This window comes from Vitis vinifera, chromosome 15 (assembly GCF_030704535.1).
Source record: "Vitis vinifera cultivar Pinot Noir 40024 chromosome 15, ASM3070453v1".
In the NCBI taxonomy this organism is placed as follows: domain Eukaryota; kingdom Viridiplantae; phylum Streptophyta; class Magnoliopsida; order Vitales; family Vitaceae; genus Vitis; species Vitis vinifera.
This window is the reverse complement of record NC_081819.1, coordinates 14,779,267-14,798,234: the sequence shown is the minus strand read 5'-3', so window position 1 is coordinate 14,798,234 and position 18,968 is coordinate 14,779,267. Positions and strand designations below refer to the sequence as shown.

The following is an 18,968-nucleotide window of genomic DNA, read 5'->3' as shown; positions in this document are numbered from 1 at the left end:
ATATATATTTTCTCAATTGTAAGTAGACACTACATGAATGAAAATCAAGGTTTTCTTCTCTCTCTCTCTTAACATGGTATCAGAGCCAAGGGAGAAAACCTAATTCTTTCCAGTTTCCCCGTGTCATCAATTCCGGGAAACTTTCCTGTGACCGTGTTTCATTCCGGTCACCTTCCCCAGACCCCAAAGCTTTCCGGTCGGTCGAATCGTCGTCAGAAAACATTCATCGCCGGTGACTTTTCCGGCGAACTTTTCCGGCGACGTCTTTTTCCGACACCGCAAGGAGCGCCTGGAGGAGATCTCCAATTTTTCCCATAGCACCGGAGCCAGAAAACCACTCACGTGCCGGCCACGCGCGTTTTTTCGGCTGGTGACTGCATCTCACGCACCGGCGCGTGAGGGCGCGTGAGCCACTTTCCGGTGACGCGCTTCCTCCTCCAGCCTCGCCTGACGCGGACTAGCCACCTTCATACCTATTTCTGCCATCTGAGCCCTACACGTGCCTCTTTTGGGGTTCTTTTGCCTCCGCCAGCCCTCCGAACAGTTTTTCCGGCGTCCTCCGGCTATTTTTTCTCAACCCCAATCCCTGCACGTGCCTTGGGAAGTGTTCTTCTACCTTTCCGGTGGTGCCACAGTTGTTTTTCTTTTCTATTGGGTCTCTCACACGGGCGATTCTTCGGTTTTTCCTTCTTTAGCCGCATCTGAAGCCGTATTAGGGCTCTCTTCGATCCAAATATACTTCATTCTCCAGATAAGTGGATATGGCTACTAAAACTTCCATTTTTTCCTCTGTCATATGTGGATCTCCTATGATTACTTCGGAGAAATTGGTTGGCAGTGAAAATTATCTTTCTTGGTCTGCCTCTGTTGAATTTTGGTTTATGGGACAAGGATATGAGGATCACTTGGTTACACAGGAGGCAGATATCCCTGAGGTTGAGCGCGTACAATGGAGAAAGATAGATGCCCAGTTATGTAGTGTATTATGGCAATCAGTTGATCCCAAGATCCTTCTTCATCTTCGAGCCTACAAAACTTGTTTTAAATTTTGGACTCAGGCCAAAGGATTATACACGAATGATATCCAGCGTCTTTATAAGGTGGTTTCTGCTAATGTCCATATCAGCCAACAGGACTTGGATCTATCTACTTATATTGGCCAGATTGCCTCTCTTAAGGAGAAGTTCTTGACGGTGATGCCTCTTACTCCTGATGTTGGGGCTCAACAAACACAGCTTGATAAGTTCTTCATGGTCCTTACTCTTATTGGCCTCCGTCCGGATCTTGAGCCTGTCCGCGATCAAATTCTTGGTAGTTCATCAGTTCCGTCCTTGGATAATGTGTTTGCTCGCCTCCTTCGTATCTCGTCCACTCAGAATTTGCCATCTGATAGCATTTCAGATTCTTCTGTGTTAGTTTCTCACACTACCTCTCGAGGAGGACGCAGTGGTAACCGAGGTAGAGGCCAACGTCCTCATTGCACCTATTGCAATAAACTTGGCCACAGTTACATGGACGGCCTCCTCGCACTGCCCATGTGGCCCAGTCCTCTGATTCTCAGCTGCCTCAGCCTCCGAGCTCCTCTGCATCTCAGGCATCTCAGGCTTCTGGTTCCTCTGTTGCCCAGCCTGGTAATGCTTCTGCCTACCTTACCCACACATCTTCTCTTGGACCCTGGATTCTAGATTCTGAAGCTTCTGATCACATATCTGGTAATAAGGATCTTTTCTCCTCTATTACTACTACCTCTGCTTTACCTACTGTTACCTTAGCTAATGGTTCTCAAACTGTAGCTAAAGGTATTGGTTTGACCCTTCCTCTGCCTTCTCTACCTCTCACTTCTGTCCTTTATACTCCTGAATGTCCTTTTAATCTTATTTCCATCAGCAAAATCACTCGTACTCTTAATTGCTCTATTACCTTTTCTGATAAATTTGTGACCTTGCAGGACCGGAGTATGGGGAAGACGATTGGCATAGGACGTGAGTCTCAAGGCCTCTATCACCTCACCTCGAATTCATCTCCTGCAGTTTGCATTTCCACTGATGCTCCTCTCCTCATTCACAGTCGTTTGGGTCACCCTAGTCTCTCCAAGTTCCAAAAGATGGTCCCTCGTTTTTCCACTTTGTCATTGCTTTCGTGTGAGTCATGTCAGCTTGGGAAACATACTTGTGTCTCGTTCCCAAAGCGTTTGAATAATCGGGCAAAGTCTCCTTTTGAGCTTGTCCACACTGATGTTTGGGGTCTTTGTCGGACTGCGTCTACTTTAGGATTTCAGTATTTTGTCACTTTCATTGATGACTATTCTCGATGTACTTGGTTATTTTTAATGAAAAATCGAGTTGAGTTATTCTCTATTTTCCAGAAATTTTATGCTGAAATCCAGACCCAATTCAATATTTCTATTTGTGTGTTACGCAGTGATAATGCTAGGGAATATTTTTCAGCCCCATTTACTTCATTTATGTCTCATCATGGGATTCTTCAGCAGTCTTCTTGTGCTCATACTCCTCAACAAAATGGGGTAGCTGAACGCAAGAATCGACATCTTGTTGAGACAACTCGTACTATCCTCCTCCATAGTAATGTTCCTTTTCGTTTTTGGGGGGACGCTGTTCTTACCGCTTGTTATTTGATTAATCGTATGCCCTCCTCTGTTTTACATGATCAGATTCCTCATTTCCTTCTCTTCCCTGACCAACCACTTTATTTCCTTCCTCCTCGTGTCTTTGATTGTACTTGCTTTGTTCATATTCTCACTCCTGGACAGGACAAGCTTTTCGCCAAAGCCATGAAGTGCCTCTTCTTGGGATATTCCAGACTTCAGAAGGGTTATCGTTGTTATTCCCTTGAGACTCATCGATAATTTATCTCTGCTGATGTCACTTTCTTTGAGGACTCACCATTCTTTTTCACCACTTCTGAGTCTTTTCCTGTTTCTGAAGTCTTGCTCCTTCCCATTGTCTCCCCATCTGATGTTGTGCCTCCTCGACCACTTTAGGTTTATCATCGTCGCCCTCGTGTCGCTGCTCCTCTCCCTTTTGCTAAGGCACCTGCTGACTCACTTCCTATCCCTTCGACTTCTCCTGCCCCGGCTCTGCCTTCTCCTGATGATTTACCCATTGCTATTCGGAAAGGTACTCGCTCTACTCGTAATCCTCATCCTATTTACAATTTTTTGAGTTATTATCGATTATCTTCACCCTATTCTGCTTTTGTTTTTGCTATATCCTCTGTTTCTCTTCCAAAGAGCACCCATGAAGCTCTTTCCCATCCAGGCTGGCGACAGGCAATGGTGGATGAAATGGATGCTCTGCACTCTAATGGCATTTGGGATCTTGTTGTTTTACCCTCTGGTAAATCTACAGTTGGTTGTCGTTGGGTCTATGCAGTTAAGGTTGGTCCTGATGGTCAGGTTGATCGCCTTAAGGCCCGCTTAGTTGCTAAAGGCTATACTCAGGTTTATGGTTCTGATTATGGTTACACATTCTTCCTTGTTGCCAAGATTGCTTCTGTCCGCTTGCTTCTCTCCATGGCTGCTATGTGTTCTTGGCCTCTTTATCAGTTGGATATTAAAAATGTCTTCCTTTATGGTGATCTTGCCGAGGAAGTTTATATGGAGCAACCTCCCGGTTTTGTTGCTCAGGGGGAGTTTGGTTTAGTATGCAGGTTACGCCGTTCTCTATATGGCTTAAAACAATCTCCTCGAGCATGGTTTGGCCGTTTTAGTTCTGTTGTTCAAGAGTTTGGCATGCTTCGCAGTACTGCAGACCATTCAGTTTTCTATCATCATAACTCCTTGGGGTAGTGTATTTATCTGGTTGTTTATGTGGACGACATCGTCATTACAGGCAGTGATCAGGATGGTATTCAAAAACTAAAGCAACATCTTTTTACCCACTTTCAGACCAAAGACTTGGTGAAACTCAAGTATTTCTTGGGAATTGAGATAGCTCAATCCAGTTCCGATGTGGTCCTTTCCCAAAGGAAGTATGCTTTAGACATCTTGGAAGAAACTGGTATGTTAGACTGTAAACCGATAGACACACCTATGGATCCGAATGTCAAACTTGTACCAGGACAGGGGGAGCCTTTAGGAGACCCTAGGAGATATCGACGGCTCGTAGGTAAATTGAACTATCTCACCATTACTCATCCAGACATTTCTTTTCCTGTGAGTGTTGTTAGTCAATTCCTACAGTCACCATGTGATAACCATTGGGATGCCGTAATCCGCATTCTTCGATATTTCAAAAGTACACCAGGCGAAGGTGTGTTGTACGAGAACATAGGTCATACTTAGGTTGTTGGTTACACAGATGCAGATTGGGCTGGCTCACCCACAGATATACGTTCCACTTCAGGGTACTGTGTTTTTATTGGAGGTAATCTAATATCTTGGAAGAGTAAGAAACAAGATGTAGTGGCCAGATCTAGTGCTGAAGCGGAGTATCGAGCTATGGCTTTGGCAACATGTGAACTCATATGGTTGAGACATCTTCTTCGAGAGTTGAGATTTGGAAAGGATGAACAGATGAAACTCATCTGTGATAACCAGGCCGCATTACATATTGCATCCAATCCAGTCTTTCATGAAAGGACCAAACATATTGAAGTTGACTGTCACTTCATTAGAGAGAAGATCGCATCAGGATGTGTTGCTACAAGTTTTGTTAATTCAAATGATCAACTAGCAGACATATTCACTAAATCTCTGAGAGATCCTAGGGTTAAATACATTTGTAACAAGCTTGGTGCATATGACGTATATGCTCCAGCTTGAGGGGGAGTGTTGAATATAATGAATTTATAGTGTACAATCTTTCCTTTTTTTAATATAGGTCACATGTATGGTAGTTAGGACTCCTAGCCTTGTATATATATTTTTTCTCAATTGTAAGTAGACACTACATGAATGAGAATCAAAGTTTTCTTCTCTCTCTCTCTTAACAAAGATAATAAAATGGAGGGCTATCAATCTAGTTTTGATGGAAGTGAGGACAATTTTAATTTCAATGATGACTATGATGATGATGCCTAAAGCTTCTCTAGAATGCTCAATCTCTTATTATATTTTTTATTTTGCTTTTTAGATGTCTAAAAAATTAGAATATGCATTTGGACAAGTTGAATATCTCTAAACAATATGATGTTTCTTTTGATATGGGGTATAATATTTAACACTTTAAACAATTATTACTATTTTGTTAATTTTATAAGACATCATGAGTGATGAAAAATTAATAGTGTTGATCGTTGAAGACAAAACTTATATTGGTTGGGTATCGAATAGGTAAATATATGAATATTTTTAATTGTCTTACTATAGTTAGGCTATCGCCTTATTTTTCGCCTTAGGCTAAAAGGAGTCTTATCACCTTGACATCACCCTTTGCTTTTGATAACACTAGTCTAATTGTTGCCAATAGTGAGTTAGAAGACTGAAATATTGAGTGATAGACAAATCATCTTAGCATAAATCATGAAGGATTCCTTCTATTTCAAATGTGTCTGTTATGTCTTTTGTATCAGAATAAGTTTCCCTTGCTGCTTCCTAGATTTATTGCATTGTTTCAGAGTATAAAATTTCCCCTACGTCATTGTTTGAAGATTTTTTTTTATTATTAATTCTCTTACTTTCTATAGAATACAACATGGTATATATATACAAGAGAATGGTGCAATCAGTCACCATAAGGACCGGGACTCAATCTTAACTGATTAGAGAATAAAATCTCCACTAAACAAGGAAAGGCATTAAATTAGGAACTAATAACAAAATACCAAAAATGGCCTTAACAAACCCTAGAATTCCTCACTAACTTTAAGCTAGAATTCCATATTGTTCATTGAGTTAATTAACGAAGACATAACCATATTATTCTCAGTCTTCCATCCTTTGAATTTCGGGTCTTCTTTCATAGGTCAAGGTATTGCACTGGTGAGGTAGTTATCCTTCTCTTTATATCATATGAACTTCATGATTGGGTGAGACTATTGAAGATATTTTTGCCCATTCAGTTTGTATCTAGTAATGAGAAGAGCATCACCATTTGATCCTTTATTGTTGCTTGGAATAGGAGCTTCTTGAGTGGAGGTGACTTTTGAGGTTGGGGAGCCCTTCTTGGTGGCCATTCTGTGTTTGGTCACGGATGGATTGAATGGTTTAGAATCAACTCTGATACCATGAAGAAATTTGAGGGAGAAAAAAGTACTTCTTTATTTTTCTCTTATTTTCAAACTGATTATTGTATCAATATTTATACATGAATGACTAAGACCATCTGCTTTAGAAAAAAAATCTAATCCTTTATTTTAGGAGAAAAAGTCTCATAAAATTAGGATATAAAATTAGAATAAGAAATACAACTATATCAGCTAAAATACAACTATATTACAACCGTGATATAACTATAGCACAATTGTTACACAACTATAGCTGTAACACAGCTATGTACACAACTATACAACCCGGATTTCCTCTGGATTTCCACAAAAAAGAATTCACTAGTCGATCAAGCAATACATAGTTGGTTCTTTTGACAAGTTTTTTCTAGGAGGTTCTCTTTAGTTTCTTTGTTTTTTATTTTATTATATTATTTTTTTCCTTTGTGATGTATTTAGAAGTAAAATGAAAATTTCTTTGAACTTGTTTTTCTTTCTTCTCTCTCTCTTTTCGTCCTCTATTTGTCTTTCTCTTTTGGGATCACTTTTGAATCTCTGCCCCCCTCTCCTTCTCTCTGTCTTTCTGTCTCCGTATCTGTTTGTCTTTCTCTCTCTATTTCTTAGCGTATTTTTGAAGGCTCCATTGTTCTTTGAGAGAATGAAGGGAAATGCTCAACAATGGTTTCACTAGGCATTTGTGAACAATTTTGCTTTCCTTTTCCTCATCTTCTGAGAACCAAAGCAAATGATATTGGTAAGTATTCTTTTCCATGTTAATCTTGGGATTGATATAAAACCCAGAAGCTTTTAAAATAAGCTTGAGATTGGAACCTTTTTCCCTTACGTTTTTATTAGAAATAACTTTTTTTTGACAGTAATCACAATTGAACCAAAAGCACCTACCAAAAGGGCACAAAAAAATATATATGGTGTATACAAGAGGTAACAGTTCATTAATGTGAATTAAAAACACATGGAGTTATTCTTGTGAAAGATTAGAGAGTTGGACCAAGAGAAGAGCATTAAACTACAATATAAAAACTCCAGCCCAGAAAACAAGAAACTAGAGTCTATATCTTGAGGTGTTAGAAAATTTTCTATAAAGAGATCCAACTGCTAGGTACCTTTCTTAGCTAATTGGTCTGATGTCTGGTTAACCACATTGAGAAATTCATGTGTAACAACATCCTAGAGCTCTAGTTACATTGATAAATCGCATAACGGTACATAAAGCTTCAACAGATCTTGCTTCTCCATTGGCACCCATAGATGACAGTTGCCAAATCTTTTTTCACTAGGGGATTAGAAAGACTCTGAAAACTAAAGGCCAAGATCTCTGCCTATATGATTACTCTTAACACTCTGCCACAATGGTTCCTCAGCATACTACCAAACGTTACCTGTCTCAGTTAGCTTAAAAGCATCTGTCAACATTTTGACATCGGTTTCTGCAAGGAATTTGTTTTGCTCCGCCGTTCCTTAACTGATTCTGTAAAATTCAACAAGAAAATCAAAGTAAGGATTGCTAAGCTATATTCAAGGTAATGCCTGTTGGTATACCCGTTGACAGCTCAGAGTTTTGTCAAAACAGCATTTTGGGATGCTTTAATGCCATGTGCCCCAGCACTCTCAGGCCACTTTCCCAAGACAATAGGCTACGGAGAAAGGCTTGCTGAGGGAGTTATACCCTGGTGAAGAATCCAAACATAAGTTCACCTAATTTAGCCTGAAAAAAAAAAAAAAAAAAAAAAAAATCAACTTAAATGAACCTACTAGAGGGGAGGGAGAAGTGAACCACATCCCTGAAAGACTCCGGAGTCCTCTACTCCCCTCAAAAATCATGGCATTCCTCTTGGGCCATGCCACCCCAAAGTGCCAATGGCCACCTGCCAAAAAACCACACCTCTAGTATGTCAAAACCCTTAAAAGCAGTGATTATTATGTCAACCATACTCCTGAGAATTTATTCTTCCTCTTAGAAAAGACGAAAAAGATATTCACAATCTGGTGATGAGAGACTTTTACGTTCTCTCCTAACCTTAAAATCTTCCACTGAACCTAGGTCTTCTGCTTTGTTCAACACCCTACTACAGACAATTGCCACTAAAGGGGAAGAGGAGAGGAGGCATAAAGGATTCCCCTGCTTGAGATCTGAATCCATTCCCTTGTCCCTTTCACTGATAAGAACTACAAAACTTGAACATGTCAAATGACCCCTTAATCATATATGCCACCTAGAGCTAAAGCATTTCAAACAAGCGTATGATGCAAGAAGTTCCAATCTAATGGTTACAAGCTTTTTCAATGTCTAGACTTAGAACCATCCTTTTCTCCTCTAGGCAAGATTCTCATCAAGATCTTGTGGCTATTGAGACTGGATCTAAATTTTTCTTTGCCTTAACCATGGACCCTTGCAAAGGAGAAATGGTTTGATGAAGGGCCTGTTCAATGCACTTAGAGAGCGCTTTCACTTTATACACTCTAGTACTGAAGTTTTCGACCTAAAGTCCTTGATTTCATTAGTCTAGCTTGCTTCGGAATGAGAACATTATGGTAGGATTGGTACTAGTACTGATCATCTTATGCTGGTAGAATAAAACTTCTTAAAAACTCCAGGAATTTTATAATGGTCTTGATAGAAAGCCATAGTGAAACCACTGGATCTTAGAGTCCTCTCCATATCCCTAAAAAATAGCCTCTTTTACTTTTTCCACTTGGGAAGGCATATTCCCCAATATTGTCTTCTCTTGAAATGGGGACCAATCCAAGCTTTCTAATCTAAAGAACCAGTAATTGTTTTATAAAGACAAAAGAATCCTAGTATCTCACCTGAAATAGGGTGCTGGTTTTCCAACACTTTTTTCAGACTGGATAATTTTTTTTCCTTCCTGTCATTAGCCTTTATATGGAAGAGATTTATTTCATTGATTGCTTAGGGAGGGATCAGGCTGTTCTTGTGCCTCTGGTTTTATTTTTGGTTCCTTTTTCCTTGTATGCTTTGTGTGGCTTGTATTCTCCCATATATATGGGTTGCGTGAGTCTTGCACCCCACTTTTTATATAGCTATGTAACCTTAAGGGTTAATCCATTTGGATTATACTGTTTAGTGTGTCCAGAACATTAATATTTTTAAGAGTAGAGGCTCTCCTCTCATAGACATCTCCAAAGTTTAGGTTTGAAAATTTATTTTCCAAATAAATATATGACCTTCCTCTCTAGTGGTTGATACTGGGCCTGCACAATATTTTCTGAGTGATGGAGCCATATTTTCTCAAAGTGCATGGGACCTCACTTGACTGAGTTGGATTCTGAAACCATAGGACTCGTCGATAACAGGGCCAGATGAACCTTTTGGACGATATTAGGAAATCTAACTTCTCACTCATTAAAGAATAAGAACCCATCCATATTCTTCCTTACTGGACTCTTACAAACTGGACCAGGAGAAGGATGCGGTTTAGAAGGGGGTTGACCAAGCCACATTTTCTTATAACATTATCAAAGTCCCTTGCACTCCTATCGATTCTGGTTCCACTAAAATCCTCACTAGAATCTTGAGCAACATGAACCCCCACCCCTTTCTGCACAATAGGCTAGAAAGGGAATTTGCAGCCTAATAAAAACATTAGTAGAATAGCAATGACCCAAGATTTATTCCCCTCCTTTCAGTGGCTAGACTCCATTAATTTTTTGTATGAGTAAGACTCTTAAAGGCATTATTCAGATTCTAATGCTCATCTATCTTTTCTTCTTTCTATATTTACTTTCTCTGTTTCTGTGTACACTTTTTTCCACACAACTGATGCTTCCTTAACCCTAATTTTGTTCTGAAATTCTTCCATTTGGTCATTAACTGTAACCCTACTTTCATACCCACGAACTTAAAACTGAAATCCCATATTCCTTTCATGTTTAAACATTCCTGCAAGCTTTTCCTTTTAATTTCAGCCCATATCCCTAACCTTTAGTCTATCCATAACCCTGAATTCTGCATTTTCTTCCATAAACCTTAAAAACCAATGCCTGGCCATTCATTATTTGATTTGGTTAGCAGTTTAAGAGCTGTGCTACATCAAAATGGTTTATATTCTTTCCTGCTTCAGCTTTCTTTGTGATATTTTTCTTTTCGTTGTTATTACCTATATCTTATCTCAACACTGCACTTAGTGTTGCTTGGAGCTCTCTCTCTCTCTCTGATCTTTTAATAGTTTACAATATTTCTATATGTTGATTCTACAGTTTTAGTCTCATGATTCTATATCCTTGCAATAATTTTTGGAAAGCGTGTTTCTTTTCCCGTCTTTTTTGGGTACAAATGCTTGGAGATCTATGTTTTTTTAATAGTCACAATAATTTTAACAGGTGGAAAGTGCAGAATCTTATGCCACTGTAATAAGGAATGCTGGAATTTCCTTAGATATTGAGGTATCTCAAAATCAATTGTCATGCCATCCTTCTCAATTTGAAGTTCTTTAACTTTGGAAACAATGATTTTTTGATGGTCTTTTCTCTCTTTTCTTCAGTATTGGGTTTTAGATGGTATAAGTGACATGTTTCTGAACTTTTCACCTATAGGAACGCAAGCAAACAATTTTGGAGCAGTGTAATGCATTAGCAAAAGGTGTGAATGGGCATATTCTTCTGCAAGGCAGCTTACTGGATGAGGTAACCTGTTGATTGTCGTCCTTGGGTGACTTTCATTATTGATAAGCTCATTTTAAAGATATCTCTGCTCATGTACAAAGTTTAGGTTGTAAATCTTGTTGAGGCACCTGTTCCAGTTATTGGGAAGTTTAAGGAGTCCTTCTTAGAGCTTCCGAAAGATCTTTTAACTATGGTAAGCTATTTAGCTTTCAAAAGCTTGACTATTCTTTTCAGTAGATTGTTGAATTGAATTATTGTATGAATGTGATTCCGTAATAAACTGAAAATTGGAGGGGAAATTTGAACTTAAGATGTTGGTATTCAACTGGCTTTTAACAGACTTCTTTGTTTTTATGTGTGTGTGGGCTGGGGGATCATATATTCTTTGCCAATTTATAATCCTTATCCTTTCATCTTTTTCTATCTCCACCATTGTTTAGGAAAGCCATGTCCTAGGCTTTTTATAGAGAAATGAATGAAATAGGAGACATCTAGTAAAATTTGTGCAATTGCCTTCTAGGGCAGCAGTATGACCACTTGACAACAATGTTGGCATCCTAACTATTAGAATGTGACCCATAGACACTCAAAAGGACATTGCTTGTGGCCTATTGTTTAATATGCAGATGCCAAAACATTTTTAGGTCGATATTGTCCTCATAGCATGACATCTCATTAATCATATGCTCTCTACCATTATCAATGATTTGAATCGTTTTAGCCTTGAATATTTATCTCTCACCTTTTCAAGTCACTGCTCATGTGTTTGCTTTTGTTGCTTTTGTTCATAATTTGGATCCCGGTTGGGATAAAATTTGACCTCAGGCTCTTAAGTGTGTTTTCCTTTGTTACTCCTATGCTAAAAGAAATTATTATTATCTTGAGTCCTCCCAATACTTTATATGTGCGGATGTTACTTTTTTTATTCTATTTCCCTCTTCTATTTGATCAGAATTTGTCAATAGGCTTCATCTCTACTCTTAGAGGGGATCTCTTGTCTTCTCCAACTCTTCTCATTCCACTAGCTCCATGTCCTAAGCCACCTTTAGGTTGATCGTCAATTAAGAAATCGTTCTTATGGCCCAAATTCAATTTCTTAAATAAAATGGTGTTCCAAGCTGTTATGAAAATTATAATATCACTTGTTTCAGGGTATTATTGTAATGCTCTCTTTTTTAGACTCAAGAATATGAATAGGTGGAAAGTTTTAAGAAAGTCAACAAGGTAAGAATTAAGCCTCTTCCATCCTTTCTTTCTTCTTTTTCCCCCTTCAAAACCCTAGAATCAACAAGTTTATAATTTCAAGTTAATAGATTGAAACACTGACCAAGGTGGGATGCAATTCTCTTTAGGCTTTTGTAGGGATGTTATATCTCCTTGAATTGTTCTAGCATTAGTTTTATGTAGTGGTTTTTCTTTTTTCTTTTCTTTTTTCTCGTGGGATATGTGTGTTTTTGTCTAAAGGATTTATTATTTTTGTATTTTTAATTTCTTGGTCAAAAGCAATTGCATAAATGAGAACATGTTAAATGGACTGGCCATGCAAGACAAAGGAAGAATAATTGTACTAGTAGGAATGGTGTGATTCATGTTTAAAGTGCTTAGAGAACAAGGTGATGTGGTTGTAACCTCTTCTCTTTAACATTCTTAACATATTTTTACTTAAAACATAAGGGGGAAAAAAACTCTTTGGGTTCAAGGATCTGTTCTCTCTCTCTCTCTCTCCCTATCTATCTATCTATCTCTCTCTCTCACACACACACACCCGCGCGCACGCATAAGCGCACAAAGACACATTCTGATTGTTTATAAATTCCTAAAGCATTTCCATCTCAATTATATAACTATTCTATGAATTTTAACGGATTTCGAATACTGTATTAAAAAAAAAACCATTGATGCTAGGTTTAAGCTATAATTTGTATGTGACCAGTCTAAGAATTATGATAGAGATGTAAATTAGTCTACATGTTGAAACCCACTGCGCCATCATTTGGTAATGGTTGTCCACAAATCATGCAGGTTATGCAAAAGCATCAGAAGTATTTTGCCATCACAGATGACAGCGGAAGACTGTTGCCATACTTCATTACTGTGAGTCATGCTTTTCAGTTAATGATGCTTTCCAACATGACTATGGCCAATGTAGCATGAACAAGGGTGCAACATGACACTGATAGCTTTCGCTACAAATCCTAAAAGACATGGACACAAGGACATGAAAAGAGTGTGCATATGTGTGTGTAAGCATATAATATATAAATAATAAGGGATATATATAAAATGAATAAGGGGTGATACAAAAAGGTATACAACAAGGACACACCAAATTAAGTAATACAAGGTTTCCATGCCTAATACGAACCTAACCAATTAACAAAATCCAATATAGATATACATGTCTCTCTTGCACGCTACCTAACACTATCCAAAAAACTGATTTTTTTTTTTTTATCAGCAAATAGAGAAATCATATTAATAGCACCAAGTAAAGGCAAACCAAAGTACACAACTTGAATATAGAGGATGCCACAAAGCAAAAAAAAAAAAAAAAAACAAAAGATAGGGCAACATAAATTGTTTGCCCCTTCATGGGGACCCTAACCAATTTATAAAATCTATCATATCTAAGGACCCCTGTTAATATGCAACCTAACCCATATCAAAAGGTTGCAAAGAAAAGGAAGTTTTAATATTTGGTTAGACATTTCTTTGCTTTCAAAAGATCTATGATTTCTCTCCTTCTATAATGTCCAAAATACACACAACAGGGTAACCGTCAAGACCTTTTTTCATTTTTCCTCACAAAAGCATTGTACCATCCTAAGAGGGTTTGTCTTACCAAACTTGACATCACCTAAGCAAATCCAAATAAGGAAAACGCCAAATTCCATAACACCCCAACTTTAGCACAATGCAAAAGGATGTGATCTATTGACTCTTCATCTTACTTATATAAAAAAACATTGATTCATCATAAACCACCCTCTCCTTTGTAGCTGATCCAAAGTCAAAACCTTTCCCTAGGAAGCTTCCCAAGCAAAAAAGCTTACTTCAACCAGATTCATAGAATTCCAAATACCTCTTTGGGAAAACTTTCACTCTTTCCTTGCCCAACAAAGGGTAGAGTGATTTGACTGAAATTTTCCTTTCTTTACATCTATCCATTCCATTCTATCTTCCTCATCATGTCTAGCATTCTTGCTTTCAAGCCTCAAAATGAAAGCCTTAACATGTTTTATCTCAATCATTCAAGTTCCTTGAAAAATGAGGATTCCAATGCCCCCCCCCCCCCCCCTTGCCTTGATGGTCCCATACAACTGCCACCCAAGTATCCTTTTTTAGTATGGAATGCAATGACAAAAAAGACTTTCTTAGAGTAGAATCACCATGCTATTTATTATTCCAGAACTTCACTCTTCTACCATTGTGCTAAGTTTGGAAGAGGTTCTTGTATTAAAATTCTCCCAACTCTCCTAATGGCCTTCCTTAACCCTGCACTGAAACCATCCCTACTTTCTCAAGAGCACCAACCCCCTTCCTTATATTTCTTAGCAATGACCTGCCTTTAAAAGGACTCATTCTCTAAGGCATACCCCTAAATCCACTTACCTTGCAACGCCTTCTTGAGAATTGATAGCTTTCTAATACCAAGGTGTCTATTACATTTCTTTCTGCAAGTGATTTCCTATCTCACAAAGTGTGGTTTTTTTCTCTAAAGATCTCCCTCCCCATAAAATTCCCCTTTGAATATTCTCAATCCTACAATTCACCTTCTTAGGAATAACAAACAAAGATGTGTGATAAATGGGCAAGCTTGATAAAGTTCTCTTTACAAGAGTAAGCCTCCCACCCTTGGCAAGATATTGCCTTTTCCACATAGCCAACCTCTTATGAATATTCTCTTCCATTGAATGCTAACTAGCCCTTAATTTAAAGCATGCTCCTAGAGGAAAACTCAAATACACGATCAGGAGTTCACCTTTCCTACGCTCCAACTTAGCCACCAATTCCTCCACATTAGGAACATTGCCTATTGGAATTAATTCTTTTTTTCTTCAAAATGATTCTTAGACCTTAGATGGCTTCAAACCATATGAAGATCCAACTTAAATAAAGAATTTGTTCTTAGCTAGCTTCACAAAAACTAGGGGCGTTATAAGCAAATAAAAGATAGGACAACTCGACAACATCACCACTCCTTCCACATTCTTAAACCCTGAAATGAATCTTCCTTCCCTAGCTTTCTTTAACAAAGGACTAAGAAACATCACCACTCCTTCTACATGCCTTAAACCCCGAAATAGATCTTCCTTCCCTAGCTTTCTTTAACAAAGAACTGAGCGCCTCCATAACTAACATAAACAAATATGGTGAGGGGGATCCCTTTGCCTTTATCACCAAGAGCTTTGGAAGAAGCCAATAGAGGATCCATTTATTAGTACCGGAAATCTAGTTATAGAGATGCGCTATTTAATCCAACTAATTCATTTCCAACTAAACCCCATTTTGTTGAGAATATCTAGCAAATAAGCTCAAAGAACATGATCATACGCCATTTCTATGTCAAGCTTGCATATCAAACTATTCAAACCATTTTTTAGATTTGAGTCTATCACTTCATTGGTAATTTAAACTGCATCCAAGATTTGTCTTCCCTCCACAAAAACATTATGAGAATTAGAAACAATTGACTTGACCACCTTTTTTAGTTTATTTGCCAAAACCTTTGCAGGTAACTTATATAAACCACTTGCAAGCTTATAGGCCCGAAATCCTTCCACTCCTCTACCTTTTCCCTTCTTAGGAATCAAGACCAAGAAGGTGGTATTTAAGCTTCTTTCAAAAGATTCAAACTCATAGAACTCCTTAAAAAAGCCCATCTCCACAAGCTTCACAAAATCCCAACAGTGTTGCCAAAACGCCATTATGAAACCTTCAAACCTAGAGCTTTATCCTCATTCATTGAATTTAAAGTTGACACAATCTCCTCATTTGTGAAAGGAACCCCCAACGTCTCAACATCATCTCTACTTAAAGACTCCAAGAAGATCCCTTATATACTTGTTCCCCAATCACTTGTACCAAATAAAGGCTACGAAAGGATTGAGTTACACCTTTCTTTATCTGGCCCTCTTCCAAATAGCCAACCACCATTTGCTCTAACCTTGGACAAAAATTCCTCTTTCCATGGGCATTTGCCATTTTATGAAATAATTTGGTGTTTTTGTCCCCTTCCTTTAACCAAATTTCCATACATGTCTACTTTCACAAGGCATCTTCCAATAAAGCCCATTGATGGTGCTCCTCTCCAGCTACCCTACTAACTTCTACTTCTTTTTCATTAAGCATAGTTATTTCCTTTTCATCCGAAAAGCCCACTTTTTTAAGGTCATCTCCTTTCTAAATAAGACATTGTTGAACACCTCGTGATTCCACACCTTCAAATTTGCCTTCAAAACCTTCAACTTAGAGGCCATAATAAAGTTGTAAGACCCACAAAACTCGTATCCCACCCACCACCTCCTTAGTAAGTCTTTGATCCCATCCACTTTTAACCACACGTTTTCGAATTTGAAGGAGTTTTGTCCCTTCCTATCCTGCCCCTATAAAGTAAAATAGGAGAATGATCCAACACTAGCTTTAGCAAAACATTTTGCAAAAGACCTTTGTAATGGTTTCCCACTCTTCTGATGCTAAGGGTCAATCTAATCTCAAAGGGATTCATTGTCTCCATCCCTTCCCCCCCCTCCTCCCCAGCGTGCGCCTCTAAAGGGAATAACCTTCATTCAATAGAATATCACACAAGTTCAAGTCCTCATTAATTTCTAGAAAATGTCTCATGGCAGTTGCTAGTTAATTATTGTTTCTTCTTTCCCTTGGAAATTTGACCATGTTAAAATCCTTCCCAATGCACCAATGGTCATCCCATGAACCTCTAATATCCCCTAATTCAACCTATAAGTCTTCCCTTTCTTTGCTCTGGGAAGGACCATAAATCCTAGTGAAATACCCAATCAAAAGCATCCTCATAACGTCTGAGCTGACATGAAGTTTAACATCCTCACTTCCAGTTCAACCAATTCTAGCACTCTATTATCTTAGAATACCAGGATTCCGCAAGCAACTCTCTGAGCCTCTATTACACCCTAATCTACACATCTTCCTCCCCTTAGACTCCTCACCAACCCAATTGACATGTCATTAATTTTTCTTCCTTGTAAGCACACCATGTTTATAACCTTTCCTTTTTTGGTTTCATTGATCCTCCTTACATTTGAAGATAAAATTATCATTTTCATTATTCCCTTATAACCAAGGAGGAAAATATCGCGATATGTCGGCGATATATCGTGTATCGAAGGGTATCGACACGATATTTCATGGAGAAATATTGGTCCGGCGATATTCGGGATAAATCATGAGAAATCGGCGATATCTCGCAATATATCGGCGATAAATCGTCGATTTTTCCCAATATATCACATGGTCAACGCAGGTCAACGGAAGTCAAACGCGCTATAGTGAAGTCAATGTGCTACAGTGTCGCTACAGTGCCTTCTCCTTTTGCTTCTGAGGGGATTTGAACCCTAAACCAAAAGGTTTGGGGTACACTCCACTTGCCATCCGAGCAAACTTGCCTTTGTTATATATTGTGCATTAAACTTATATATACTTAAACTCATTATGTAAAAAGAATATTTTAAAGAGCAAATTAATTATAATTATTTTATAATTAAATGCAAAATTTTCTTTTAATTGATTACCAAAAATATAAAAATTATATAATTTTCTTCATAATGTTTTTAATATTATTAATAATTAATTAAATATTAAAAAATTATATATATATATATATATATATATATATATATATATATATATCATAATTTATTTTATATTGTTTAATACAATTGAATTAAATGGATCATAATTTTAATATTAATATATATTTTAAAATTAGACATATTATAATCAAATATCATAATATTAAATGTAATTTGATAATAAATGTACACTTATAAAATTCATATTTTTATCAATGCATACGATATTATTATCAAATATGATAAATCATGTTATACATATATCAAATTTTTTAATAAAATAACTTTAAAATGTCTATTATACTTCTAATTATATTATTATGAGGTTTTCCTTACATTTTCATGAGTTTTTAACAATTTTAAGCCTACTGATATTTTTTTCCAAAATATCCGCCGATATATCCGTAAAATCGAAGTACCGATATATCCGTGATTACCGATATTTTCATCGTTGCTTGTAACTAGACCCTAGCCACCCTTATCATCCTTATCTTCATTCCTTTCCACTCCCTTATAGTTCACTATACATTCTAATTTTTGCAATTGGCCCTCGGTTTTTAAAATTTTGACCTTTTCTTCTCCATACCCACAACCTTTTTCCTTTTCCTTCTTTTCAGTTTTCTTAATAAAGCTAATATTTCCTCCTCGAACCCCTTAATGGACATCCTTAGATATTGGCTAAACTCGACTGTTTTGGTTTAAGACCACTCCTTAGAGGAATAACACTCTCTTAGGCCCCCTTTCACTATCAAAGACTTCTCCCCTAAACTCCTATTGGTATCCCTTTTAAAATTATAAGGAATTCCACGAAGCTACCATCCTATCAAATCATCCTTAGAGGGCCCCCCACATCCTTTCGATGCTCGCTATCAAACCTTTCAAATGAGGCCCTCTTGCACAAAAGCCCCTTTGCCCATCTTGAAATAGTTGTCTCACCCTTTGAGCAAGAAGAAGAAGTGCAAGGCCTAGACCCTAAAGAAGAATCGAGACAAATAAGCTCACTTAAGCCATGACCACTCTTGGATGATCGTGGCATCAATGTTGATGAAGGGGACGATGATGAAAGCTGGGAGACCAACAAAACTTTGTGAGGGGTGTCGCCATCCCTTAGGACTTACTAGTGCTTTTCGCCCTTCACATTGATCTCAGAGGTGTTGCCCTTTCTATTCTTGCTACAAAGGTTGTCCCACAACATGGGTTGTTTACTCCTTTTACAAAAGCTTACTATCTTTGAACCAACAGCCATAGCTGGATCTAAAATCTATGAGCCTAGACAACCCACAATAGCCTGACCTACAACATCCTCCTTATTCTCACAACTCATATGGCCAT

The 18,968-nt window shown here is 37.9% G+C and overlaps 1 protein-coding gene across 2 annotated transcripts in view; it reads left to right on the top strand.

Annotated features, from left to right (window-relative positions):
• LOC100246137 (glycine--tRNA ligase, chloroplastic/mitochondrial 2) overlaps positions 1 to 18,968 on the top strand; it is a 114,752-nt gene that overhangs the window by 69,284 nt on the left and 26,500 nt on the right. Inside the window, exons 21-24 of one of the 2 annotated variants that reach the window (XM_002270738.5) lie at positions 10,528 to 10,590; positions 10,741 to 10,830; positions 10,916 to 11,002; positions 12,832 to 12,903. In XM_002270738.5, coding sequence (XP_002270774.2) covers positions 10,528 to 10,590; positions 10,741 to 10,830; positions 10,916 to 11,002; positions 12,832 to 12,903 — 312 coding nt within the window. Of the gene's footprint in view, positions 1 to 10,527; positions 10,591 to 10,740; positions 10,831 to 10,915; positions 11,003 to 12,831; positions 12,908 to 18,968 lie in introns of both variants that reach the window. The other variant, XM_059742999.1, reaches the window with a different exon arrangement.